This window comes from Salvia miltiorrhiza, chromosome 1, assembly GCF_028751815.1.
Source record: "Salvia miltiorrhiza cultivar Shanhuang (shh) chromosome 1, IMPLAD_Smil_shh, whole genome shotgun sequence".
Taxonomy (NCBI): domain Eukaryota; kingdom Viridiplantae; phylum Streptophyta; class Magnoliopsida; order Lamiales; family Lamiaceae; genus Salvia; species Salvia miltiorrhiza.
The window spans coordinates 66,857,825-66,881,987 of NC_080387.1; the positions used below are offsets into that span (position 1 = coordinate 66,857,825).

Here is a 24,163-nt window from a genome sequence, read left to right on the forward strand (position 1 = left end):
GGTGCACCTCAATCGGTTTGAAGGTTTGGTCACGTTGCATATGTACACGGAGGGCATCAAGTGCCGTATCTTTTCAACTACTTTGACCGGGCCGGCTCAGTTATGGTTTGGGATGCTTCCCCCGAATTCCATTCACTCTTTTGAAGATCTGCAGACTCGCTTCCTACGACAGTTTGCGAGTTCGCGGAGGGTAGGGAAGTCAGCCCTTTCGCTGATGGATATCAAACAGGATCAGGGTGAGACGTTGCGGGAATACACAGCAAGGTTTAATCTTGCCGCTCTGGAGGTGCCAGAGGCAGAATCGCAAATCAAAAATTGTGCTTACGTCAGAGGACTCAGGCCGGGGATTTTCTTTGACGAATTACAAATCCGACCAGCAAGGGATTTTGATGACATTATGGCAAGGTTGCCGGGCTACCTGCAGTTGGAGGACGCCAAGATGGCGAGAAAGGTGGAAAATGATAAGCATAGGGTCAAGAAAGCCGAGGAAGCACCTGAGAGACAGAGGCAGCAAGATAGGGCCCCATTCAGAGGGTTGCCCCCGAGGATGTTACCACCACAGGGAGGAATGTCGTCCCATCAGCAACGCACAGTGAATGAGGTTACGCGATTTACTGAGTACACGCCCTTGAATAAACCACAAGAGGAAATTTTCCATTTGATAAAGGATCAGCCGTTCTTTCGGGCACCGGGAACCTATCGGACTGGGCCGCCACAGGAGGGGCCTAATAACAAGTTGTGTGAGTATCACAATTCTTTCGGACATTACACAAAATATTACGGACATCTTAAGCACCAATTGGAGCTGCTGGTGCGTCAGGGATACCTCGACCAGTTCATCGACAGAGGAAATGAGGGCCAGAGGCGGAATGATCAGAGAGATCAGAGGGATCAACGAGATCAGAGGGATCAGAGAAATAACCGTGATCAGTGACAAGAGCAGGGAAATAACAGAGATCGTAGGCCCGATGACAATCGAGATAACCGCAGAGAAGGACCGAAAAGACAAGCTCCCCCTTTCCCATATCGGAGGGAAGTTCATATGATTTGTGGAGAGAATGGGATGCCCACATCGAACAGGGCTAAGAAACAGGTGGTGCGGGCAGTCAAATCGGGATATTATCCTAAGCGGGTCATGGAGATTACAAGCGTGGCGGAGGACCCAGCTATCACATTCGGGGCAGAGGATCTGCGCACGTTAATGTACCCGCACGATGATGCGCTGGTAATCACAGCAGACATTGCCGGCTGCATTATTCACCGTATATTTGTAGATTCGGGTAGTGCTGTAAACATCTTGTACAAGGAATGCCTTCAAAACATGGGAATCGAAGTCCGTATTGAGCCAACAAATGCCCCTTTGTTTGGGTTCGGGGGAGAGATGGTCATGCCGTTAGGTTGTGTGGAGTTGCCAATAATTCTGGGTGCTAATGCTGCTAGCAGCAGGACAAGGATGGTACGATTCTTAGTTATGGACATGCCCGAACCTTCATATAATGTCATACTCGGTCGGCCTGCTTTGACGGCGTTCAAGGCGATAATTTCTATGTTTCACTTGAAAATGAAGTTCCCCATCGGAGGGGGAAAAGTGGGAGAAGTTTGTGGTGATCAAACAGCGTCGAAAGCATGCCACGTACAAATGCTTACACAATCGGCGGGCCAAAAGAGGGAAAGAATGTCAGAGGGATCAGATACCCGGAAAAAGGGAAAGGTGGGCGAGGTGCATGCCCCAGCAGAGGAGCGCCAAGAGTTGGCGGATTTATTAAAAGACAGAGACTCCACAGAAAAAACCGCGCTGATGTCCACTAGCGATGTTTGCAACATGATTGAATTATTCCCAGGGAAAGAGGGTTTCCAGACTAAAATCGGGTCTGCCATGAGTGATCAGGTCAGAGAAGAGCTCATTGGTTGTCTTCGGCGAAATGCGGATGTATTCGCATTCAGCACCGCAGATTTAAAAGAAATTGATAGAGGGCTGGTGGAGCATTGTCTCAACGTGGACCCTAAGGTTAAGCCGGTGAAACAGCGGACAAGGAATTTTGGGGCTGAAAAGGACGCTGCAATCAGAGAGCAGGTCTATGAGTTACTGAAAGCCGGGCATATTGTGGAGGTGCAATATCCAGAGTGGATCTCAAACGCGGTGATGGTGCCCAAGAAAACAAACACTTGGAGGATGTGTGTGGATTTCAGAGATTTAAATGCTGCTTGCCCAAAGGACCACTATCCTCTGCCAAGGATTGACCAATTGGTGGACTCTACTTCGGGGTGTGCTTTGTTATCCATGATGGATGCATACCAGGGATATCATCAGGTAAAGATGAACAGGGGAGACATCGCCAAAACGGCCTTTGCCGTCTGTTGTGGGGTATATGGATGGAAAAGTATGCCGTTTGGTCTGAAGAATGCGGGAGCTACATATCAACGGATGATGGAGAAAATTTTCAAAGAGCAATTGGCAAAGAACATTTCGGTATACGTGGATGACATGCTTGTTCGGAGTGTGAGGGCAGAGGATCATGTTTCTGATCTAGAGGAGATATTCACGGTGGTCAGAGACCATCGACTTATGTTGAATCCAGCAAAATGTACCTTTGGGGTCACAACAGGGAAGTTTTTGGGATATAAGGTCACACCTGCAGGGATTGAGGTTAATGCCGAAAAGGTCAGGGCTATCATGGAAATGACACCACTCAGAGGAATCAAGGAGGTGCAGACTCTGAACGGACGCATCACTGCTCTGAGCAGATTTATATCACGATCGACAGAACGTAGTATGCCGTTTTTCAAAGTATTACGGAAGGGAACTAAGTTTTTATGGACAGAGGAATGTCGAGCGGTATTTGAGGATCTTAAGGTATATCTGGCAAAGCTCCCGACTCTGACCAAGCCGGTCCCGGGAGAAACGTTGTATCTATATATAGCGGTAGGGGAGGATGCGATCAGCTCTGTGCTTATCAGGGAAGAGGGGAGTCACCAGAAGCCCATCTATTTCGTCAGCCGAATTATTCAAGGTTCTGAATCAAATTATACAGAGATTGAGAAGGCTGCTCTGGCAGTCATGATCACGGCAAGAAAGTTGAGGCCTTATTTCCTTTCACACCGAGTGGTCGTGCGCACATCTTTACCTTTCAAACAAGTTTTGGGACGCCCGGATTTGTCGGGGAGAATGGTTAAATGGGCTGTGGAATTAGGGGAGTATGATGTAGAGTATGAACCGAGAACGGCGATCAAAGCGCAAGCATTGGCAGACTTCATACAAGAAACAACTCGTCGTCCTGTACCAGAGTTTTGGGTGGCCTTTGTGGACGGATCCGTGACGAAAGAGGGATGTGGGATAGGGGTTTATATCACTTCACCGGGTTATGGGACATACCAGTTCGCCATCAAATTCACTTGTCGATTGTCCAACAATGAAGCGGAATATGAGGCCGTGGTCAGAGGGGCTCACATCTTGTCAGAGCTTAAAGCCGAGTGTGTCATCATAAAAACAGATTCTCAGTTAGTAGCTCAACAGTTCTCGGGAAGTTATAGTATCAAAGATCAGATGATGAAGGCGTACTATACCAAAATCAGCGAAATGAAAGAAAAGTTCATGGAATTTAAGCTCGAACAAATTTCTCGGGAGGAGAACACGAAGGCCGACCTACTGGCACGCATGGCTAGTGCAGTAGAACAAACTTGGAGTGATGAGATCATTTTACTCTGTGATACCAGAGAGATGGAGACTTCGCAGGTGTTCTCGGTAGAGATCAGGGATGATTGGCGGGCTCCGATCATACATTTCCTAAAGACAGGGGAACGGCTAAGTAGAGAAACCAATCAGAGGGCGCGTTATGAGAATTATTGCCTAATCAACGATCAACTCTTCAAACGATCTTTCACTCAACCTCTGTTAAAATGTTTATCGCCAGAAGAAGCTAACTTTGCTCTGAAAGAAATTCATGCAGGTTGCTGTGGTGGGCATACGGGATTTCGGGACCTTGTACGCAAGATCATCCGGGCAGGGTTCTATTGGCCTCATATCAACAAGGAAGCCAGAGAGTTCGTCCGCAAGTGTGAAGCATGCCGGGAGAATCAACACACCAGGGGAGCCCATGGGTATCATGTACGCTGCCTGTCCGTTTGACAAATGGGGCATTGATATAGTCGGAAAGTTGCCTACAGCACCTGGAGGGAAATGCTTTCTCATCGTGGCAGTAGACTATTTTTCTAAGTGGGTCGAGGCCGAGGCTGTGGGCAAGATTGATGAAGTTACAGTGGAACGCTTTATTTGGAGGAACATCTGTTGCAGATTCGGGGTACCGAGAATCATTGTATCTGATAACGGGACTCAGTTCACAGGGCAGAGAATCGCGGATTTTTGCGACCGAATGGACATCACCCAGCGTTTTGTCTCAGTGGCTCACCCACAGGCAAATGGCCAAGTGGAATTAGCTAACAGAACAATCTGTGAAGGGCTCAAGAAGAGGTTGAACCAGAGCAGAGGGAAGTGGGTTGAAGAATTGGATACCGTCCTCTGGGCTTATCGCACCAGTCCAAAGACGGCAACAGGGGAGGCTCCTTTCACGCTGGTATATGGATCCAATGCGGTGATACCAGCAGAGGCCAGATTGGAATCATATCGCATCATCACCTATGATACAGAGCATAACACCGACCTTCGAAGAACTGAGCTAGACCTTGTGGAAGCACAGCGGGAAGAAGCGCAAATCAGAGCAGCAAAATATAAAAGTGTCATCAAAGCAGGCTACGACAAAAGGGTCAGAGCAAGGAAGCTGGTCAAGGGCGATCTAGTATTGAAAAGAGCAGACGCATTAAAGGCAGTGGGCAAGTTTGAAGCAAATTGGGAAGGACCATTCATCGTTACAGAGGTCTTGGGTGGCGGAGCGTACACATTGTCGGATTCAGACGGCAGAGCTCTCCCCAGGCCATGGAATATAAACACACTCAAAAAGTTCTATGTATAACTGCTTCTTAGCAGGAGTAATCACTTGTAGACCGGATACTCTTTTTCCCCACAGGGGTTTTAACGAGGTCCGGGGCCATGATATCAATAAAACAGATATGTGGTTCTAGGGAATTCCCTCGTGTTGTGTTCGCTTATTTCAATTATTGCTTTCTTACATTACATATGCTATTTAACATGTTCATGCAGAGCATTGCACATGTCACCAGAGGGGGGAGTAGGGTGTATACCCGTAGGTCCCAATTTTTAAATTCAAAATACAAACTGCTTCTTAGCAGGATAAGGGAGAGACAAATACAAAAACTGCTTCTTAGCAGGTCAAAGGGAAAGCAAGACATCAGGAGCTGACGACTTCGTCTCCATGTGCCAACACTTCAAGTTTTTCTCCTCCGTTCGAGGACATTTCCGCCAGATCTATCTCAGATCCACTCCGGATCTACCCCGCACCTGCAGAATATCAAGAAAAGCAACAAGTCAAAATGCCAAAAGGAAAGAATACGGAGGAACAGAACAACCAGCATCCAGATCTCGGGAACATGGCAATAACGCTCTCAAATACGGGAAGTCCCCCTCCTTACAACCACAAAGCTAGAAACCTGCACTGGAAGCACAGGGAGGAAAGCAGAGCCTCTAGGGATATGAGTGTTCTGAGGGGAACTTCCCTTATTTGAGTGCTTTACAACCAAGCTAGGAATGGTTCAGGGGGGAAACTTTCTTCAGGAATCCTGGAGATAAAACTCTCAAGCGGGGGAGAGTCCTGTCTTTTCAGTGTACAACCTCTTAACAGGACTCGCTCCCCCGATTGAGAGCTTTACAACCAAGATGGGGAAAGATACAGGAAAGGAGAGACAAACAGCCAGCAGATCTAGGGTTTGAGAGGAAATCAGGAAGGGGCAACGGGGGAACTTTCTTCAGAAACCCTGAAGATAAAACCCTCAGGCGGGGGAGAGTCCTATTTTTTCAAGCCATCAACAGACGCCGGTGTACTTTCTTAAAAGGACTTACTCCCCCGACTGAGGGCGTTACGACCAGGATAAGGAGGCAGCTTAAGCCAAAAGGACGGGAGATCTAGGGTTTGGCAAGGAGAGCAGTTTTGAGATGGCGGAAGGGAAATAAAGGATGCTAAGCTAGGGCATGAAGGGTAGAGGGTATATATAGAGGTGGTACTGGGCTTAAGAAAAGGGCTAAGAGGTAATGGGCCCGTGCGAACTTATGAGCCGGAGAAGGGAGTAAGAAGTAATTGGGTCAACATGTTCATAACAGAGTATTGCACATGTCACCAGAGGGGGGAGTATGGTGTATACCCGTAGTCCCCAATTTTCAAATTCAAAAATGGCTTCTCAACAAATCAAAGGAAAAACAGAGGGATCACGCTCCAGCAGAGCAGAGGGAGCACGCTCCACCAGAACAGAGGGAAGCGCTCGTAAGCCGCGAAAGTTGGTTGTGCCATCCGGGCCTTCCATGCTCCGCGCAGAGGGAGGGAAGCGCCGTAAGCCGCGAAAGTTGGTTGTGCCATCCGGGCCTTCCATGCTCCGCGCAGAGGGAGGGAAGCGCTCGTAAGCCGCGAAAGTTGGTCGTGCCATCCGGGCCTTCCATGCTCCGCGCAGAGGGATACTACTTAATCGTAAGCCGCGAAAGTTGGTCGTGCCATCCGGGCCTTCCATGCTCCGCGCAGAGGTGGCACTTAATCGTAAGCCGCGAAAGTTGGTTACACCCCCGGGTCTTCCATGCTCCGCGCAGAGGTTGTCCTTAACCGTAAGCCACGAAAGTTGGTCGCACCCCCCGGGTTTTCCATGCTCCGTGCAGGGTGTTCTTTCAATCGTAAGCCGCGAAAGTTGGTCGTGCCATCCGGGCCTTCCATGCTCCGCGCAGAGGTGACACTTAATCGTAAGCCACGAAAGTTGGTTACACCCCCCGGGTCTTCCATGCTCCGCGCAGAGGTTGTCCTTAACCGTAAGCCACGAAAGTTGGTCGCACCCCCCGGGTTTTCCATGCTCCGTGCAGGGTGTTCTTTCAATCGTAAGCCGCGAAAGTTGGTCGTGCCATCCGGGCCTTCCATGCTCCGTGCAGAGGTGACACTTAATCGTAAGCCGCGAAAGTTGGTTACACCCCCCGGGTCTTCCATGCTCCGCGCAGAGGTTGTCCTTAACCGTAAGCCACGAAAGTTGGTCGCACCCCCCGGGTTTTCCATGCTCCGTGCAGGGTGTTCTTTCAATCGTAAGCCGCGAAAGTTGGTCGTGCCATCCGGGCCTTCCATGCTCCGCGCAGAGGTTGCACATAATCGTAAGCCACGAAAGTTGGTTGCACCCCCCCTGGGTCCTCCATGCTCCATGCAGAGGTTGCACTTAACCGTAAGCCACGGAAGTTGGTCGCACCCCCCGGGTTTTCCATGCTCCGTGCAGGGGGTTACTATTTAATCGTAAGCCGTGAAAGTTGGTCGTGCCACCCGGGCCTTCCATGCTCCACGCAAAGGGTTACTATTTAATCGTAAGCCGTGAAAGTTGGTCGTGCCACCCGGGCCTTCCATGCTCCACGCAGAGGGTTACTATTTAATCGTAAGCCGCGAAAGTTGGTTGCACCCCTCGGGTCCTCCATGCTCCGCGCAGAGGGTTACTATTTAATCGTAAGCCGTGAAAGTTGGTCGTGCCACCCGGGCCTTCCATGCTCCACGCAGAGGGTTACTATTTAATCGTAAGCCGCGAAAGTTGGTTGCACCCCCCGGGTCCTCCATGCTCCGCGCAGAGGGTTACTATTTAATCGTAAGCCGCGAAAGTTGGTTGCACCCCCCGGGTCCTCCATGCTCCGCGCAGAGTGCTCAAGCCTGGATGGGAAGCAGCTTGGATGGGAAGCAGCTCGGATGGGAAGCAGCTTGGATGGGAATCGCGAAATCATTGACAGAGAAAGTAACCAAATACTCATAAGAGGAGGCGATGAAATCCCTATCATAAAGGTCAACCAAATCCTCGCAAGAGGAGGCGGTGAAGCTTTTATCCGAAGAAGTCATCAAAATCCTCGCCAGAGGAGTCAGCAAAATCCTTGCCAGAGGATTCAACAAAGTCCTCGCCAGAGGAGTCTGCCAAATCTTGGCCAGAGGAGTCATCAGAATCCTCGCCAGAGGAATCCGCCAAACTCTTGACAGAAGAGTCAATCAAAATCCTCGCCAGAGGAGCCTTCCAAACTCTTGCCAGAGGAGTCAACCAAAATCCTCGCCAGAGGAGCCTTCCAAACTCTTGACCAGAAGAGTCATCAGAATCCTCGCCAGAGGAGTCCACCAAACTCTTGACATAAGAGTCAATCAAAATCCTCGACAGAGGAGCCTTCCAAACCCTTGCCAGAAGAGTCAACCAAAATCCTCGTCAGAGGAATCAACGAAATCCTCAAAGCACGATGAGCTAAACCAAGCCAAGCACAGATTCAACATGAACGTGAAAGCAACAAAAACAATACAAGTAATGAAAGGGAAAAAGCAGTACAAGCAGGGAAGGAATTTCATATAAACACGCCGAGAAGGCAGAATTGCACATCAAAAATGGGAAGTAAGTATTAAGTTTGTACAGACCAAAAAATTACAAAAATTTTATTAACTCAGGCAGGAGGAGCGGAAGCATCTTGAGCAATAGCAGAAGGGGCAGGAGCAGAGGCAGATGAAACCGGGGGAGGAGCACCACTCGCAGAGACTTGGCCAGAAACGGCCCCCTCTGTGAATACCGGCAGCATGCCTATTTCCTTCACCTCAGGGAGACGGACTCCCAAGTCCAGCAATTTCACAGCTTCTTGTACAAAGGTTTTCTCATCTCGATACAGGGTAAAAAGCTGATCCATCGCAGAAGAGGAGGAAGCGGAATCTTCAGAAACGGAGGCCGCCAAATCAGAGGGCAGAGGAGGCACCACACCATATTGAGAAAATCTTCGAGTGCTTTTGTTGGTGGGATCCCGCAGCCGGTTTACAAAGCCCGCCAGGGAAGCAGAGAAAGCAGGCGCATACAATGGAGCGGAGGGCACTGAAGCAGACCCAACCCCAAAGGCGAAATAGGGAATGGCCCTCTCCAGCACTGGGTACCACCATTCTGGTTTCTTCGGAGAATTCGCAGGGATCCCCATCAGCTTATTTATTTCCTCATCTTTGAGGTTATCCATTAAGGCATGCAGGTCCAGGGTAGCAAGCTGTTCCGAGGTCGCCCCAGCCATCTCTAATGCCTTGGAAGCAGACTGCTGTATCACATAAGCGAAGAGGGGCCCGAAGTCCTCCAGGTACTCTTGAGTCCGCTTATAGGCCGCCAAAGTGCCCTCCAGCATCAACCCTAGAAAGTGTTGACCCTGCGGAGACAAGAAATACTCCAGGCGTTGATCTCGCGCCCCCAAGACATAGGCACGATTCTGCGCCTCCACAAGCGTTTTCTTCCAACCCCGCCGGGTCTCCTTGTAGGCTTCTTCATACCCCGCCTTGAACCTGGCCAGGTTCTCATGGCTTTCCTTGGTCGTCCTGGTCAGTTCAGAAACCAGGGAGGACTTCTCCACCTCTGCTTGGGATAACTGAGCCTTCAACTCAGCAATCTCCGCTTCAGCCTTACTCAAACGCGCCACCACCCCGGCCACATCGTCATCACGCTTAGCGATGTCCGCCTGTTCCTTCTCCCTCTCCTTTTCTGCCATGTCGTAGTCATGGATGCACTTAACGGCTCCCCACATCCGAGCCTCTACCTGCAGGGAAGCAAAACGGGTTCCAACAATGCGATCAAGAGTTTAATAATTTCATTCTTCCTCTAATAAAAGTATAAGATGCAGGGTACCTGAAGAGCCAATTGGCACAGCTGAGTAGCTAAAGCCCCCCGGGTCAGCTGCTCCACTTTCTCCTGGTCCTTTGAGTGGACACGAGCTATCAAGGCATCAATCAACCCCTGCCCTGACAAACTCGAAATCGGCCCAGGAACAAGATCCTCTGATTCATCAGCAGGGGGCGCCACAGCTTTCCCCTTGCCCTTTCCCCCGGCAGAAGCGGGAACCTTAGAACCACCAGCAGACTTCTTTGCTGGTCCCTTGCCCTTCTCCACGGCAGACGAGAGGACCTTCAAACCACCAGCAGACTTCTTTGATGGTTCTTGAGTCCTGCCGGCCTTCTTTAGGCTCTCTTGTTTCTCTTTCTCACCAACGGAAATCAGAGAACCTCTCTTCCTTTTCTTTGAAAGCTCGGAGAGGGGGACACCAGGGACCGAATCAGGCGAGGGAACTTCATCGGTAATGTCCACAATCTGGACATCTTCTCCCCCAGTACCAGATGTAGCACCAGCACTGGGACGTTTACCCCTATGAACAAGGGCGCCCGCATCAACCTCTTCTGCATCAAATGCACGAGAGGCTCCCACATTCCCCTCTGGGACTTCTACCACAGGAGGAAGGGCGACCAGCTCGGCCCCAATTGGCTGTTCTGAGGGGCCTGTCCCAGAAGCAGAACCCCCGGTACCATGCTCCCCGCTGCAAGCGAGAGAAGCAATGTCAGGCAAATTGTCCCCACATTTCTTTCTCCAAGACATGTCTGCAATTTAAAAGCTACATCATTAGCATCCGGGTAACAAAAGTTAATATATTTTTCTAATTTATATTTTTTACCTATCGATTTCTTTGGATATAGGGGAAATAGGCCATTGTGTGCCAGAGCCGAATTGTTCTTAGCAAGGTATCTACATTCTAAAGGCTTGGCTGCATTCATAGCATTTAGATGGGCTATAACTCCCAGGTCAAAGTTCGAGGGAGGTTCTAAGGAGGCTGGCCTATAGGCAGTCCGGGAACTATGCCATTCTAGTTCTAAAACTTGGTAATCACGCCAATTGCCGACAAGGGTGCGCACATAGCAATAATTGTATAGAAAGTCTTTATCAAAGGAATTCAGGGATGAAAGGAAAGTGGTGGGATGTTTCGGATGAGCAGCGAAGCTATACAGGGGACTGCCCTGCATGCGGAGAATCTGGGTTTGACAAAATAATTTACCGGTATCTCCAACACCGCGGGCGCGGCAAAGAATATGGAAGGCGTATAACCGCCGGATGGCGGAAGGAGTAACCTGGTAAAATGGGATGCGATAGTGGTTACAAACACTGACTAAAAGGGCAGGGGGAGGAAGCCTTAGACCAGCATTTATCTGGGCTTGCCAGATGACTATCATTTTGTGGTGGCGAAGGCTCTCGGGGGGCGTTGAGTCTTTAGAGAAGGCTATGAATTGTAAATCTTCAGGATGTCGACACTTGCTCTTCAATTTTTCCACTTCCGCGACACCAAGACGGGAGGCAGGAACACGCTTGGGAGGTTGGGGTGTCTTCTTACCCCTCTTCTTAGGTGGTGAAGGATTGGGGACAGTTTGAGAGTCATAAGAGGCAGAGGGGGAAGGGAGGTTCTCGAGATCCTGGAGTTGAGGAGATGAAGATGAAGAAGCTCGGGGGGAGGGAGAAGGCGATTGCGAGGGTTGAGGAACAGAAGGGGAGGCCATGATCAAAATATCTAAAACCTAGGGTTTCTTGCACGCTCAATCAGAGCACCAACAAATTTCAAAAACTACTTATACCAAGCACAAAAACTGCAGGAGAAGAAGATGCGCGAATTACCTAGGCCAGAGAAAGATTGATGATAAAACCTGGAGCGGAAGGGTCGCAGGATAATACGCCGGAACAGGAAGAGAATCGCCGAAAAATGCAGAAAAAGGAGTTCGGAAACTAGGAGAAGAAGAATAGTGAAAAATGGAAGTTCGAATCGACTAAGTAAAAATGTACGCGGGCAACTACGAGCACGCGGGATGAATGACGCGTGGCATACGGGAAATAATCAACGGGTGAAAATCTCTACAGAAAGACGAAAGGACGCAAAGGCTAAAAAGTAACCTCGGGGTACGGGGAAAGCACTGTACATCGGGCAGGCATTTAATGCAGGTGACGTCACCTACGCGGGCGAGTCCTCTGCCTAGTTGCACTATTCCAGAGTGAACTAGCCAGACCAGGGGGTGGGAGTAACAAAAACACCAGAGAGCAACTTACAGGGCTTACCCTTGTTTCCATATAATATCAGAAGTACTTATATCTTCATGATTTGCAGGGATCGAGGAAAGCAACATAGCTTTGATCTTCACAATACCCCACTGGTTGAACGCGAAGAATACCCGGTTCAACCAGACTAGAGGGGGGAGTGGTTGATGATGAGTGATATGTGCAGAGTAGAGAAAGGATACAAATCAGAGGGATCATCTTCATCAGAGGAATCACACTGGTCAGAAGAATCATTCTTACCGGAGGGATTTCATATATCAGAGACAACTTATCTGCCAGAGGAATGGCTCTTGCCAGAGGAATCATATTCGTCAGAGAAGTCACCCTTGCCAGAGGAGCCATCTTCGCCAGAGGAGTCATCCTCGCCAGAGAAGTCACCTTCGCCAGAGAAGTCACCTTCGCCAGAGGAGCCATTTGCGCCAGAGAAGTCATCATCACCAGAGGAATTACCTCCTGCTAGAGAAATGCTAGAAGGCGCGGGAAGATCTCCCGCGTAAAGGCGAAGTTACTATTCTACCCTCCAACCACGCAAGGAGCATACATGGGCAATGATTTTACCATTTTACCCTTCCTTGTACTCTATAAATAGACCTCAGCTCATGTATTACAATCACGTTATCATTTGTTTTTGAATACAACAGTTAGTTTGCTCTCGTGCTCAATTTTCCAATCGCTTTACTTCATTCGTTCCGATCATCTTTACTAGGTATATTCCACACTTTACATCTTATAGTTTAGGTGTTGGTTCTTAATTCACCAGTGAATATGATAAAGATGGAGTTAAGGAAGAAGATGAAGGCGTGGAATCATCAAATGAGCTTTTTTGATCTATTTTTTATTAGGTAGATGTATTGAAATATATCATTATATTTTTTAGATTATTATTTCACATATTTTTTTCTTTACAATTTCGAATCGAATAGAAGGGAAAATGAATCGAATATTCGAATTTTTTTAATTTAAAGTCATTTAAGAAAACGAATCGAAGCGAATAATTTAAAAATCAATTCGAATCGAATATCGAATCACATTTTGTATTTGAAACCTAAACGAATACCGAATCGAATATACGAATTATTTCACGAATACGAATCGAATATTGAGATATTCGTCAGTATTCGATTCGGTTACAACCCTACCCTCCACCACTAGTGCAGAAAAGAAAATCAATTCAATCAATCTCACCTAATTATGAACATGCAAAATCAATAAAAATAGGACAGAGATATATGCATCACTCATATAGATTCAATCTTCAAGTATCCAGCGGTCGCTGGTCTTCAGCGAGCGTTGGGTTTCAAACGCTCGCGTGAACCCAGCGCTCGCGGGGCCTGCAGCGCTCGCGAGATCTCCACGCCCGCTGGCTTTGTGGATTTCAACTCCGAGAAAATCAGGACAAATTCTTCCTAATTCATTAAAAATCCGACCAAGAATTCATTCAAAATCATGAAGAATCCGTGAGAATTCTATAGACTTTTAAAATCCACGAACTTTTAAAATCTACATAAGTCTTGAACTAATACACCCCCCTAAATAAAAAATCGATTATTCGGTTAACCCGAATCGATTATCAGGTTAACCCGAATTGATTATCAGCTTAACAGATACTCAAAATCTTTTAAAATTTAATAATCAAAACCGATCTAATAATTGAAAAATTCGATAAATTGAATAATTCGATTATTGAATTATCCAATCCCAGTATCCATTTAGACATCCCCTACTAAAAATACACTTTCGTATGACTCAAACAAACAAACAAAAACGAGAGTATTTTGAAAGGAATCATTAATTGCTGATGCGTTCTGTAGTATACAAGATAATGGCTAATCCGCATCCGCATAATTGAATTTGATCGGAATCGGCAATGAATCTTGGGGTTGCCGTTATACCTCCCAACACTCCTCTTCGTCTCTCTTTCACTCATACTCTAGCTCCCATCAATAATCCCACAACTCCAGGTCTCTCTCTCTCTCCTCTCTGATTTTTCCTTGTGATCATCGTAACATTTAAGAAAAAAAAAATCGATAGGTTTCCTTATGTAATGAAATGGATGATGATTCTTGGTGCGGAAGGGATCAAGATTTCTGTGTCCCCAGAAATAGATAAACACAAAAAATTACTTTAAATTTTCCATCAGTAGTGGTAATAAATGCTTATGACCCCGTCAGCCAAACGTTAATGCTGCGTTAGATCAGACTGAAGCATGTGAATGACAGTAAAGAGTAACTATTTCTGGTTGTATTGGGTTTTGCATTCTGTTAAATCTAGGTTTAAAAAATGATCTTACGATTCTTACCCTTATACTACCCTGCCTCCTATTCTTAATGTATACGCTTATTTACTAGAGAAATTGATTGATTGGAGAATCTTTACTGCGAAATGGTTCTCTTTTGATTGTCAGTGGATTCTTGCTTATATTGGTTGGTTGACATTGTGAAGGGTGTGTGCAGGAAGAAGAAATCTAGTTGTGCTCAGTCAAAGTCGTAATCTTGGTTATTATAACAGTGATCGGCTAGTAATTTCGGACACTATGGAAACCAAAGCAGTGTCTTCTGAAGTAAATAGGAGCCTTTACACGGATATAGAGCCATACGACACTGGTTTTCTAAAGGTTTCGGACATTCACACACTTTATTATGAGCAGTCTGGGAATCCGGATGGGCATGTGAGTTTTTGTTACCTCTACATCCTGTATACTGGTTTAGCATCTTGTATTGTAACTACTATAAGATTACGTGAATGTCTTGTGTGAATTGATAGTGTGTTTATAGGTATCATTTTGAGGGTGCAACGGCTGACTGTTGCCTCGAATTTTCTAATGGCATAATTTCTCACTAGAAGGAAGATAATATATTAGTGAATTTCTTTGAGCCCATTAAAATACTTCTGAAGGAAATGGCTAGAGTCAGGCATACTAATTTTGCAGACCATTCTAACCTACATAGTTTTAATGATCAACTACGTGCTGTCTTTTTTATGATCTTTCATTCTTGCAGCCAGTGGTTTTCCTCCATGGAGGTCCAGGGGGCGGAACTTCATCTAAGAACCGGAAATTCTTTGATCCCCATTTTTATAGGATCATTTTATTTGATCAGGTTTGTGATGTGAATGACTTGGTTTATGAGGAAGCTAAGGAACAGAATGCGTGACATTTTCATTTAAAATATTTCTCTTCCAGAGAGGCGCTGGTAAAAGTGCACCTCATGCTTGCCTGGAGGAGAATACAACTTGGAAACTTATTGAAGACATTGAAAAACTAAGAACACACTTACAAGTTCCCGAATGGCTGGTAACTACTACCTCTTAATGCTTTCGTGGATGCTGCTTTATGTGCTTCATATCAATATCAATTTTCAGGTTTTTGGTGGTTCATGGGGAAGCACTCTCTCTCTAGCATATAGTGAATCTCATCCTGACAAGGTTTCTTGCTTGTCCTTTTTCATACTTCTCCTCAAGAGATGGTAGTTTTTTTGCAAATTATAATGACAGATAGTCATCTAACTATTTTGAATTGATTGTTGACTGTCATTCAATTGCTTTATATTCAAGGTGACTGGTCTTGTATTGAGAGGCATTTTTCTATTGCGCAAGAAAGAAATTGATTGGTTTTACGAGGGTGGAGCTGCTGCCATATACCCTGATGGTATGCTTCTCATTTTCCTGATGGTGCACTTAGAGTTTTTATTCTTTATAAAGGTATATCCTACATGCTAAATAAATAGAGCAGCTTCTGGCTGGTAGATGTACACACCTCTTGATGATTTAAAAAATGGGAATGTAGTATCAGGTAGAAAGTGTAATTCATATTCTCTCTTGTGTTGATTGGTATATCTGGAGTTTTAAAATTGGTTAAAATTAATCTTTTTCTAGCTTGGGAGCCATTTAGAGATCTTATTCCTGAAAGTGAAAGAGGATGTTTTGTTGATGCCTACCACAAGAGGTTAAACTCCAATGACAAGGAGACACAAGTAAGTCTTAACATTCTTGTTTTGCTTTCTATGCAGCATTTTTGTCGACTGCTTTTTGTTACTGAATATCTCCCGTAAGCCATAAGTTTTGTCAAAAAGCCTACTGGAAAAAGTATTCTACCTCAGTACCTCTTGAATCTGTTAGGAGACCTAGTACCTTTTCTGAAGTTGGGTTTGTTGATAAATGCCTCTATGCATAGGTGAGATATGTCTTGCATTTTTTCAGGACTTGAATTGTTGTATGGAAACCACTTGATAGTTTTGAACGAAACCTACATCCCTAGATGCCCAGTTAAATTATTCTAAAAGGTAGCTACTCAAACATTTACAAATGTAAACTTAATTCTCGATGGAATAATTATAGTAAGTTAAATTTCCGTTTGCTAAAGTCTGCTATCAGCATTTCATGGCAAGGCCTGCAAAATAGGGCTAAATTGAGTAAATAGAACAAGAAAGATGGCTTTTGGATGGTGTTAGAAGGCTATAGTTTTATCGAACCTTGTATTATACAAGTAATTTTGGTTTTGCTGGATAAGGGAAATAAGAAGGTTGTTGTGTGGTTATGTGATTCTTTGATGTTAGGAGCCACTCTTGGGTGATGGCCACTATGCCACTGTCTCGTAGATATTCCAAAATGTAAAGGGTCTAAATTTCAAACCATGAAATCAGTTTCCTCAGAATTTACAAGTTCTGAGCCAATGAGTTGAAAATATTGGAGATCATGGTTTACTGATATGACCATCTCTTCATTTGTTTATGTTTTGTCTTGATTGTGTTTTTATGTGCGAAAGTTTAAATAGTGATGTAATGAGTTGATGGTCCGATGATCACTGTGGCAATCACATAATGTAGTATGCTAAGGGATTGTTCTTTTTCTTCTTCCTTTCTTTATTTTTTGTGTTTTCTCAATTCTGTTTTTGACATCTATACATTCCATGAAAGTGGTGGGTTTAAAGAACCTACAGTTACACATCTTAATTGGAGCGCTTTTGTTTAAAAGTATTACTTCTAAGCATTTTTAAGGTCCGTCCTAAAATTATTTATCTGAATCTCTTGATAATGTAGTATGCAGCTGCTAGGGCATGGACCAAATGGGAAATGATGACAGCTCATCTTCTGCCTAATGAAGCTACCGCTAAACGTGGAGATGATGATGAGTTTTGCTTGGTGAGTTCAATCCCATTTAATTAGCATCGTTTCTCATTCTTTTATGAAAGATTTGAATTTTATAAAGCTACTCTATTTGTGTAGAAAAGCTTGAATATCGTTTTAGTTCACATTTAGTAATCTTCTTCCAGAATCAACTGTTTGCCTTTGGAATGTCAGTATAAAGATCTTAAATGGAAGTAACATGGTACTCTTCAGACTCTTGCCTTATATTGAGTTACATATTGTAAGATGGGATTCCAAATATAACTAGCCACAAGTATTTACTTGTTCTCCTAAAATGTCAAAAAACTTGTTTCAAACAAACACGTGCTACTGCAGCAACTTTCTTATCATGGAAAAGTGAATGGATAATATCAATGCTAAAATCAAGCTCAAGAATAGAAGACGTAGTCTGGAAAGTGGAAACTGCGTCTATTTTGTGATTTTTCCATTAGATCAACTTTTTCCTCTCTCCAGGCTTTTGCAAGGATTGAGAATCACTACTTTGTCAACAGAGGTTTTTTTCCTTCAGACTCCTACCTGTTGGACAATCTTGAGAAAATAAAGCATATCAACACTGTAATCGTGCAGGTTTGTTTACTATCTTGTTGGATGATGAATATATAAAATCTTTGAATTTGATTATTGAATATGGACAATAATGTTAGTTGTCCGGCAATTTTGATACAGTAGTTCGAAATGATGAATATTATGAGAAACTGCATATCAATGTTAAGATCTCATTCGTTCCTGCTCATCAAGGTGTACACTTTGCATTCAGTATCATTGAGTTCTTCCGAACCTATATATCTTAAAAAGAGTTATAAAACTACTGTCATTAGCATTCATTTTCTGGAGCAGATCAGTAATTAGAAGACAAGAATGTGAAAGGTTACTTGCAAAATTCATGTTTTCTGTGGCAAATACTTTTTCTTACATTGGCTTCTCATAATGTGAGCGGCTGTTGAGTTTACTCCAGAAGATCAACACATGATATTAAGTCTCTGATTTGTCATGCAGGGAAGGTATGATGTCTGCTGCCCCATGATGTCAGCATGGGATCTTCATAAGGCTTGGCCAGAGGCTGATTTCAGAGTAAGAATACATTTCCACATCTTCGACATCTTTGTTAATATAGAGAAATTTTTAAGAGTTAGTTAAGTGTAAATTTGTTTGCTGGACTAACTATATATAATAGGGATTTTGTGGCATTGTTCTATCTGACATGAATACAGTGGCTTTTGCCACCTCTGCATACACATGGTTACTAAGATTCCTATGCTCCCCAAGTCCCATAGGGAGGGGAAAAGGGCGGCTCTTCCATTTCTCTCCCTGGGGCATCCTTTCAACAGAGAATAGGAGGGTGAAAATTTTAGTTACTACTTTAAGTTTGACACTAGTTACACTAATGTATAAACACAATGCCTGTGTGCATTGCTGAAAATATCGAAGGGCAAAAAACTAGTGTTGAGTGACAGAAACTTGGAAAATTTCAGGCACTTTTAGGAAAATACACATGAAAACAAGAAGCTTTGCTGTAGCAGGACTTGAAACAACATGTTTGATTTATACAAGTAAATTTGTTGGATTGCACAGGTGGTCCCAGATGCTGGGCATTCGGCTAACGAACCAGGAATATCGAAAGAACTTGTTGCTGCAACTGAGAAGTTGAAGTTTATCATCAAAGGATCTGCTCCCTAGAACTGCACCGCCACGTTTCATATCTACTTCAATAATTCATATCTGTGCTATTATGTAATACACGGTTTCGGCGACTTTTTCTTTTTGATTGAATACAGATTGGAAAATAATGTCTGATTTTGATATATATAACTTCAATTATATATATCTGAAAACTCTTCTTGGCTGTCTATTCCATCTTCCTTAAAATACCTCAAATCTAACCAGTAACAGATCCACACAGAGAGCAACATTTCGTATAACACTTTTCATAATCATAAAACAGAATTGACCAATATGGTCGGTACTTAGTGTTTACACTTTCCAGCAGAATTAAGTCTGCGCCGTTTAAATACATAATTGAACATTGGCAACAACCAAATAATAATTCAATAAAGAATTGAACAAAAAAATTGTAAAAGTTCAACTCCTTGGTACGTGTGAGACGAGCCTCCTCCTCGCCACAGTTGACAATTCTTGGGGTGATGTTTCGTGTATCACGTCCAGCTTTTGACCAGGAATCAGTACTGAAATCAATTCCTGCTTTCTTGATTCAACCCTGCAAATATCCACTTTTATCTCAATAACTGTGAGTCTTGCTTGTGAGAGAAAAGGAAAGAATTGTTAGCTTACCCATGTCGTTGTTTGGGAACAGGAGATGTGAGTTTCCTAAACTTCTCCAACCTTTGCATCGCATTACTCGGCTCTTGAGATTTTTTACTTTCTGCTGATTTCGATCTCTCCTGCCGTTTTGGAGTCCTTAAAACTGCTGTCGTGTTCCCTTTCTGCAAAAGTTCGAATTTGTACATTCACACTACTACACTTGAAGGAAGCACCAAAATACACATGAAAGAAAAATGCTTACTTGAACATTTTTCCGCTGCAACTTCCCACCTGTTGCATTTTCACGTCGACTAGCTGGGGGTTCGACGACTCTTCTTTCCAAGACGGCTTCTTTAAGAATTCCTCTCTCCTGAAATTACAATTTTATTAGATTTCTGATTGCTGTTTAGAAATTCAGCTGCTAGGCGGAGATGATCCTTACATCAGTTCTTAGTCTAAAAGGTTTAGGATTCGTGGCCTTTGGTTTCTTGAGCTTCGTCGCCATACCACACAAACCTTCTTTCAAGATGTCCTGTGCTTGAGTAATAACCTATGCAATCAATAGTATATTGAAATCAGAAACACGATAAAAAGATAAATGTAAACAACAACAACAACAACTTCTTCCAAATAAGAAACCTTTTTTTCGACTTGGTCACATTTCCCGTGCAATCCAAGGATGTTTCTTCCATTTTGCTTCAGAGTGTTGTTTGGAATTCTGCATACAACAAGATCCTGACTAATCACTTCAACAGGTTCAAAAAGAACAAATTCTAAAATTATGTTTTCACATGTTTATAGAGTTTCCAACCTGTTCTCATCAGAGACTGCAGCGTTTTCTTTGTCATCTCCATCATCATAGTCAAGTCTGCTTCGTTCCCCTTCAGAAGAATTGTTGCCGTTAAACTGATCTATACAACTTTCTGAAGTGATGTTTTTATTCCCATTATTCTCCTCAGCTTTTGTAGCTTCGGATCTTGAATCATCTCTTCCTTCTACGTCTAAACAGCTAACTTCCCTTCTTGAGTAATCTGCTGAGCCCGAATCCAAGTTTGAATGCTCAAGTGCTCCTTCATGACAAGATTCTTCACCGACTTTTGTGGCTAACTGTTTTTTAATATCACAACTTTCTTTTTTCTTTAAGTTATGTGTCTCATCGCTTCCCAGCATTTTTTTAGATTCCTGCTGCTGTGATAACTGTCCTTTGATCTTAGTTCCAAACGATATTCCAGATTTAGCTTCTTGGCCTTTGAAAGTTTGAAGTGGTTTTTCAGGCTTTGCTTGCAACTTCTGACTGCTCAACTGTCTCCTCGACAAACTATTACTCAAATTCTTCGATGAGTTGCTAGAATAGCCCAAGGCACGCTTTCTCTGACTTGAAATCTCAAGCTTATTCATCCCTTGGCATAATTTTGAGATGGGTGTACGCAGTTCAACAGATGACTTTAGCTTTACGGCTTTCTTTGGAGAGCGAAAAACCAAAGCCTTTGCCACTATTCGACTCTTTGGCACTTCAATATTGATAGGTTTTGGATGCTGAACACTTCTAAACGAAGTTTGATCTGATGTGCACTTTTTGTTCCTTGGAGTTGTAAGATACTTAGCAGCAACTGGTTTCGTCTTAGTCACCGGTGTAGATCCAGGCTTCATAAGGGGTCGAACGACCTTTTTCTTGTCCTCGGTTATCTTCTTAGAAATCGATGAAATGACAGCCATCCTTGATAGCCTTGGCTTGGAAGATTTTGGAGGAGCTGAAAGTGGGCATTTGATAGGTGTTCTGGAAAACATAATTCAAGCTATTGCAGTCAATTCAAGAAGCAAGACCATGACATGAAATGCGGATTCTCACTACCACAATCCACAAACCAACCTAGAAGATGAAATTAAAATGTACCTCGAAGCATTTCTATCGAGTGCTTTCCGAAGCCTTACATTGGGACTCCTGGCTGCCATCACCTGTACGAGCAGATTTTAGCAGTACAAAAAAAAGATTCAGTAATCATACACGAGAAGAGGCAATGCAGTAGTGAAATCAATGATGGATGACTAACCCGAAGAACAAAATTGTTGTAGATTGCTTCAGAATCCATTTCTTCCTCATGCTTTTGATCACATCCTGAAACGCAAATCAACCTTGTTCTTCTTAAAGACTAAAAGCAAAATAACATAACATAGAAAAGAGTTTGAAAGATATAATCCAACACCAATCAACTAATTATATGAAGTAAAATATGGAGCATAAAGCATCCAATACTAATCAGTTTTGTTCCCACAAAGAATTTAGGCTCGCTGCTAAACCAGCTCCCTCATAATTATAGGTAAGATTTCCCAAATCAACGAATAAAACTCCTTTCTCATTAACTAATAGAGATCGTAAAATCCTCTATTTCAGATGGTGTTAGGAGTTCAATGATAAAATCGAAGCATATGACTGAAACATGATACAGAATCAAAGATCTGCAACATAAAACTACTTCGCTAACCGCAACCGATTCAGTAAACAATAAGGGAGCTCGTAATTCTTTAAATTTGCAGTTCACTAATGAAAACCCTCTCTCTCACTCATCAAGTCTTATGACATTTGAATGTATCTAGCACATCAATAGCAGAAACAAATCTCATACATGTAAATAATGCAACCTCTTATTGAGAAGCAATAAGTCCAGCTGCAGAAGCTAGTACGAGCAAAATCAGAATTCGAAAAGTAGAAGAGAGAAGACAAAATCTGTAATCGGGGACTAACCCACACGGAGGCAAAACCAATAACGATCGTCGGGGCTATAATGATCGGGCAAAGTGAAGTCTACGAACTTCGGAGCCTCGATCTTCTCATAAAATTCTTGTTCCCCTCCGTCATTCAGCGACCCGATCGAATCTCGATTTTCCGATGACGAAAATGATAAGAATTTATTCGGAATTTCCTGACACTCCCCCATTTTATATATGATTATCCTTCACTACTATAAATCTCTTCTCTCTCTCTCTCTCTCTCTGTGTGAATTAATGAAGCCAAAAATGGGGATGAGGGGTGGAATGGAGCGTTGTGCACTTCTGTGAAGCGAGGCGACAGCATCCGAGGAACTGAGATAAAATTTAAATTTGGGGCGAGTCTGAAAGTAGCCGTTGGGATCTATCCTACGTGGTTTGTTGTTTGTAAGAGGATGGTAATTTTGAGCTTTCAATTCGTTGGGCCAAAAGGCTGTGACCCAATTCATGGGCCCAATAAACAGTTGGTTATAGTTTTGCCGACCCAGTATGCTTTTGAATTTATTTGAATAAATTCATTATTTTATGTTATTGAGATTTTACAGAATTTGGTTTTTAGAGAAATACTAATTCGCTCTATTTGTAGTAGGGGATCCAACCTAATCCTACACCAGAAAGAGTGTTGCAAAAAATCTTTAAAAAAAAAAACAAAAAAACTAAGGAACCCAAATAGCTTATAAAGATTTTGTGTTCAATTGTGGCAATCAAGTGATGGTAAATTATTAGGGGTGTGTATCTTTAATTTTTCTCAAGTATATTTTCAGATATAAATTTATCTTTTTTATTAATTAGGGATCGGGCCCCTCTCAATCTTATAAAGGGGAGGGTTCGTAGATTTTATAGATTAGTTATATTTTTCATGAACTTTTTGCTTTTTTATCAAAAAATTTCTCTAGTAAAGAGACATATGTATCATATTCATACACGATCAATTAATAATAACAATATTTCTAAAGAAATACATAAAAGTAGCGAATTAAATTTGTGGGGCTCAAATTGCAATCAAACAGTTTTGTATGTTAACTGTTAAGCTTTATAACATTAATCAAAATTGGATTTTTTTTGAAACGATTAATCGAAATTGGAATTGGGGATCTAATAAAACTGACAAAAGTCACATTTTTATCTAATCATAAGTAACACAAAGATAATTCGTCAAACCAATAGCTTCAGTTTGTACTTCCAAAAAAATCAGATTAGATTAGTTAGTTTTTAATAATAATAATAATTGAAAAGGCGTTAGATTTTATTTTGAGAGCGGCGTGGAAAAAGAAAAAGAAAAATACTCCCTCCGTCCGAAGTTACAACAATCTTGACCTCTCGTTGAGCCCTATTCCTTTCTCAATACTTTCTCACTCTCTCTCATCGATCACTTCCCTCTGTAACTCTCAGGTTAGACTCATACTCCGAGTAACGTGCCTCTTCAATTCTCGTTTTTGATTGTTTACCAAATAAATCGTGTTCTTCTTATTCTTCAATTTTATACCAGTTGCTGTTTTGTGAGGTTTCTCTATAAATTTCCATGACAAGCTCCTTCCAATTTATCATATGTTATTCGTAATTTGATTGAAGCAATTTGCTTGCTTTTCGAGTAGTCCGAGCTTTTTGCACTCTAATTTTGTCTTACGGAACCTTTTTCCTTTGCTGAACTTTCATAGCTCATAGTCGCGTTAGTATGAATGCATTCCAGATATTAGTCTTGGCGATGAATAAACAATTGAGCAGCAATTCTTGTACTATTTGTGCTTACTTATCTATTTGTTTATTATTAGTATTATTGTTTTTGGATTTTTCGAACACACAAAACTATGAGGTTATTGAAGCTTGATGTATTTGGTTAATTATCATATTATGTGGAAATGGTGCTACTTTCACCTTTTTCTACTACTAGTTCGTATAAGTATCGTTTTAATCGTATTGCTATGCATAATAACACTGAATTTCTTGTGTGTATGATTTTGTAGACTGGTTGTACCGTACTCTAGGCCTTTAGCACT

The 24,163-nt window shown here is 43.2% G+C and overlaps 2 protein-coding genes across 3 annotated transcripts; one reads left to right on the forward strand and one right to left on the reverse strand.

Annotated features, from left to right (window-relative positions):
• The first annotated feature begins 13,668 nt into the window (after positions 1-13,668).
• On the forward strand, positions 13,669-18,990 carry LOC131005216 (proline iminopeptidase). 2 transcript variants are annotated; one of them, XM_057932054.1, is made up of 11 exons: positions 13,669-13,958; positions 14,451-14,665; positions 14,997-15,095; positions 15,179-15,289; positions 15,358-15,420; positions 15,550-15,643; positions 15,871-15,968; positions 17,034-17,135; positions 17,595-17,708; positions 18,138-18,212; positions 18,714-18,990. In XM_057932054.1, exons 1-11 carry the CDS (start codon positions 13,865-13,867, stop codon positions 18,816-18,818), a joined length of 1,170 nt encoding a protein of 389 aa, XP_057788037.1. In that variant the 5' UTR covers positions 13,669-13,864; the 3' UTR covers positions 18,819-18,990. The 2 variants fall into 2 exon arrangements, with proteins under 2 accessions (XP_057788037.1, XP_057788038.1); XM_057932055.1 differs by having other exon boundaries at positions 13,806-13,958; positions 14,440-14,665.
• A 60-nt stretch (positions 18,991-19,050) lies between these two features.
• Positions 19,051-22,515, reverse strand: LOC131005215 (uncharacterized). Its single transcript, XM_057932053.1, has 9 exons — positions 22,144-22,515; positions 21,452-21,516; positions 21,295-21,356; positions 20,212-21,177; positions 20,040-20,118; positions 19,843-19,950; positions 19,663-19,770; positions 19,431-19,582; positions 19,051-19,356 (listed from the first exon to the last, which is right to left on the reverse strand). Exons 1-9 carry the CDS (start codon positions 22,334-22,336, stop codon positions 19,221-19,223), a joined length of 1,869 nt encoding a protein of 622 aa, XP_057788036.1. The 5' UTR covers positions 22,337-22,515; the 3' UTR covers positions 19,051-19,220.
• Positions 22,516-24,163: the final 1,648 nt, after the last annotated feature.

Excerpts from the sequence above, each read along its gene's own strand:
- LOC131005216 (XM_057932054.1), top strand. The coding sequence starts at position 13,865 with ATGAATCTTGGGGTTGCCGTTATACCTCCCAACACTCCTCTTCGTCTC. Across the intron at positions 15,290-15,357 it reads TACAAGTTCCCGAATGGCTG|GTTTTTGGTGGTTCATGGGG; the intron begins GTAACTACTACC and ends ATCAATTTTCAG. Across the intron at positions 15,969-17,033 it reads CCAATGACAAGGAGACACAA|TATGCAGCTGCTAGGGCATG; the intron begins GTAAGTCTTAAC and ends TTGATAATGTAG.
- LOC131005215 (XM_057932053.1), bottom strand. The coding sequence starts at position 22,336 with ATGGGGGAGTGTCAGGAAATTCCGAATAAATTCTTATCATTTTCGTCA. Across the intron at positions 19,771-19,842 it reads CTTTTAGACTAAGAACTGAT|GAGAGAGGAATTCTTAAAGA; the intron begins GTAAGGATCATC and ends TTGTAATTTCAG. Across the intron at positions 19,583-19,662 it reads TGCAGCGGAAAAATGTTCAA|AAAGGGAACACGACAGCAGT; the intron begins GTAAGCATTTTT and ends GAACTTTTGCAG.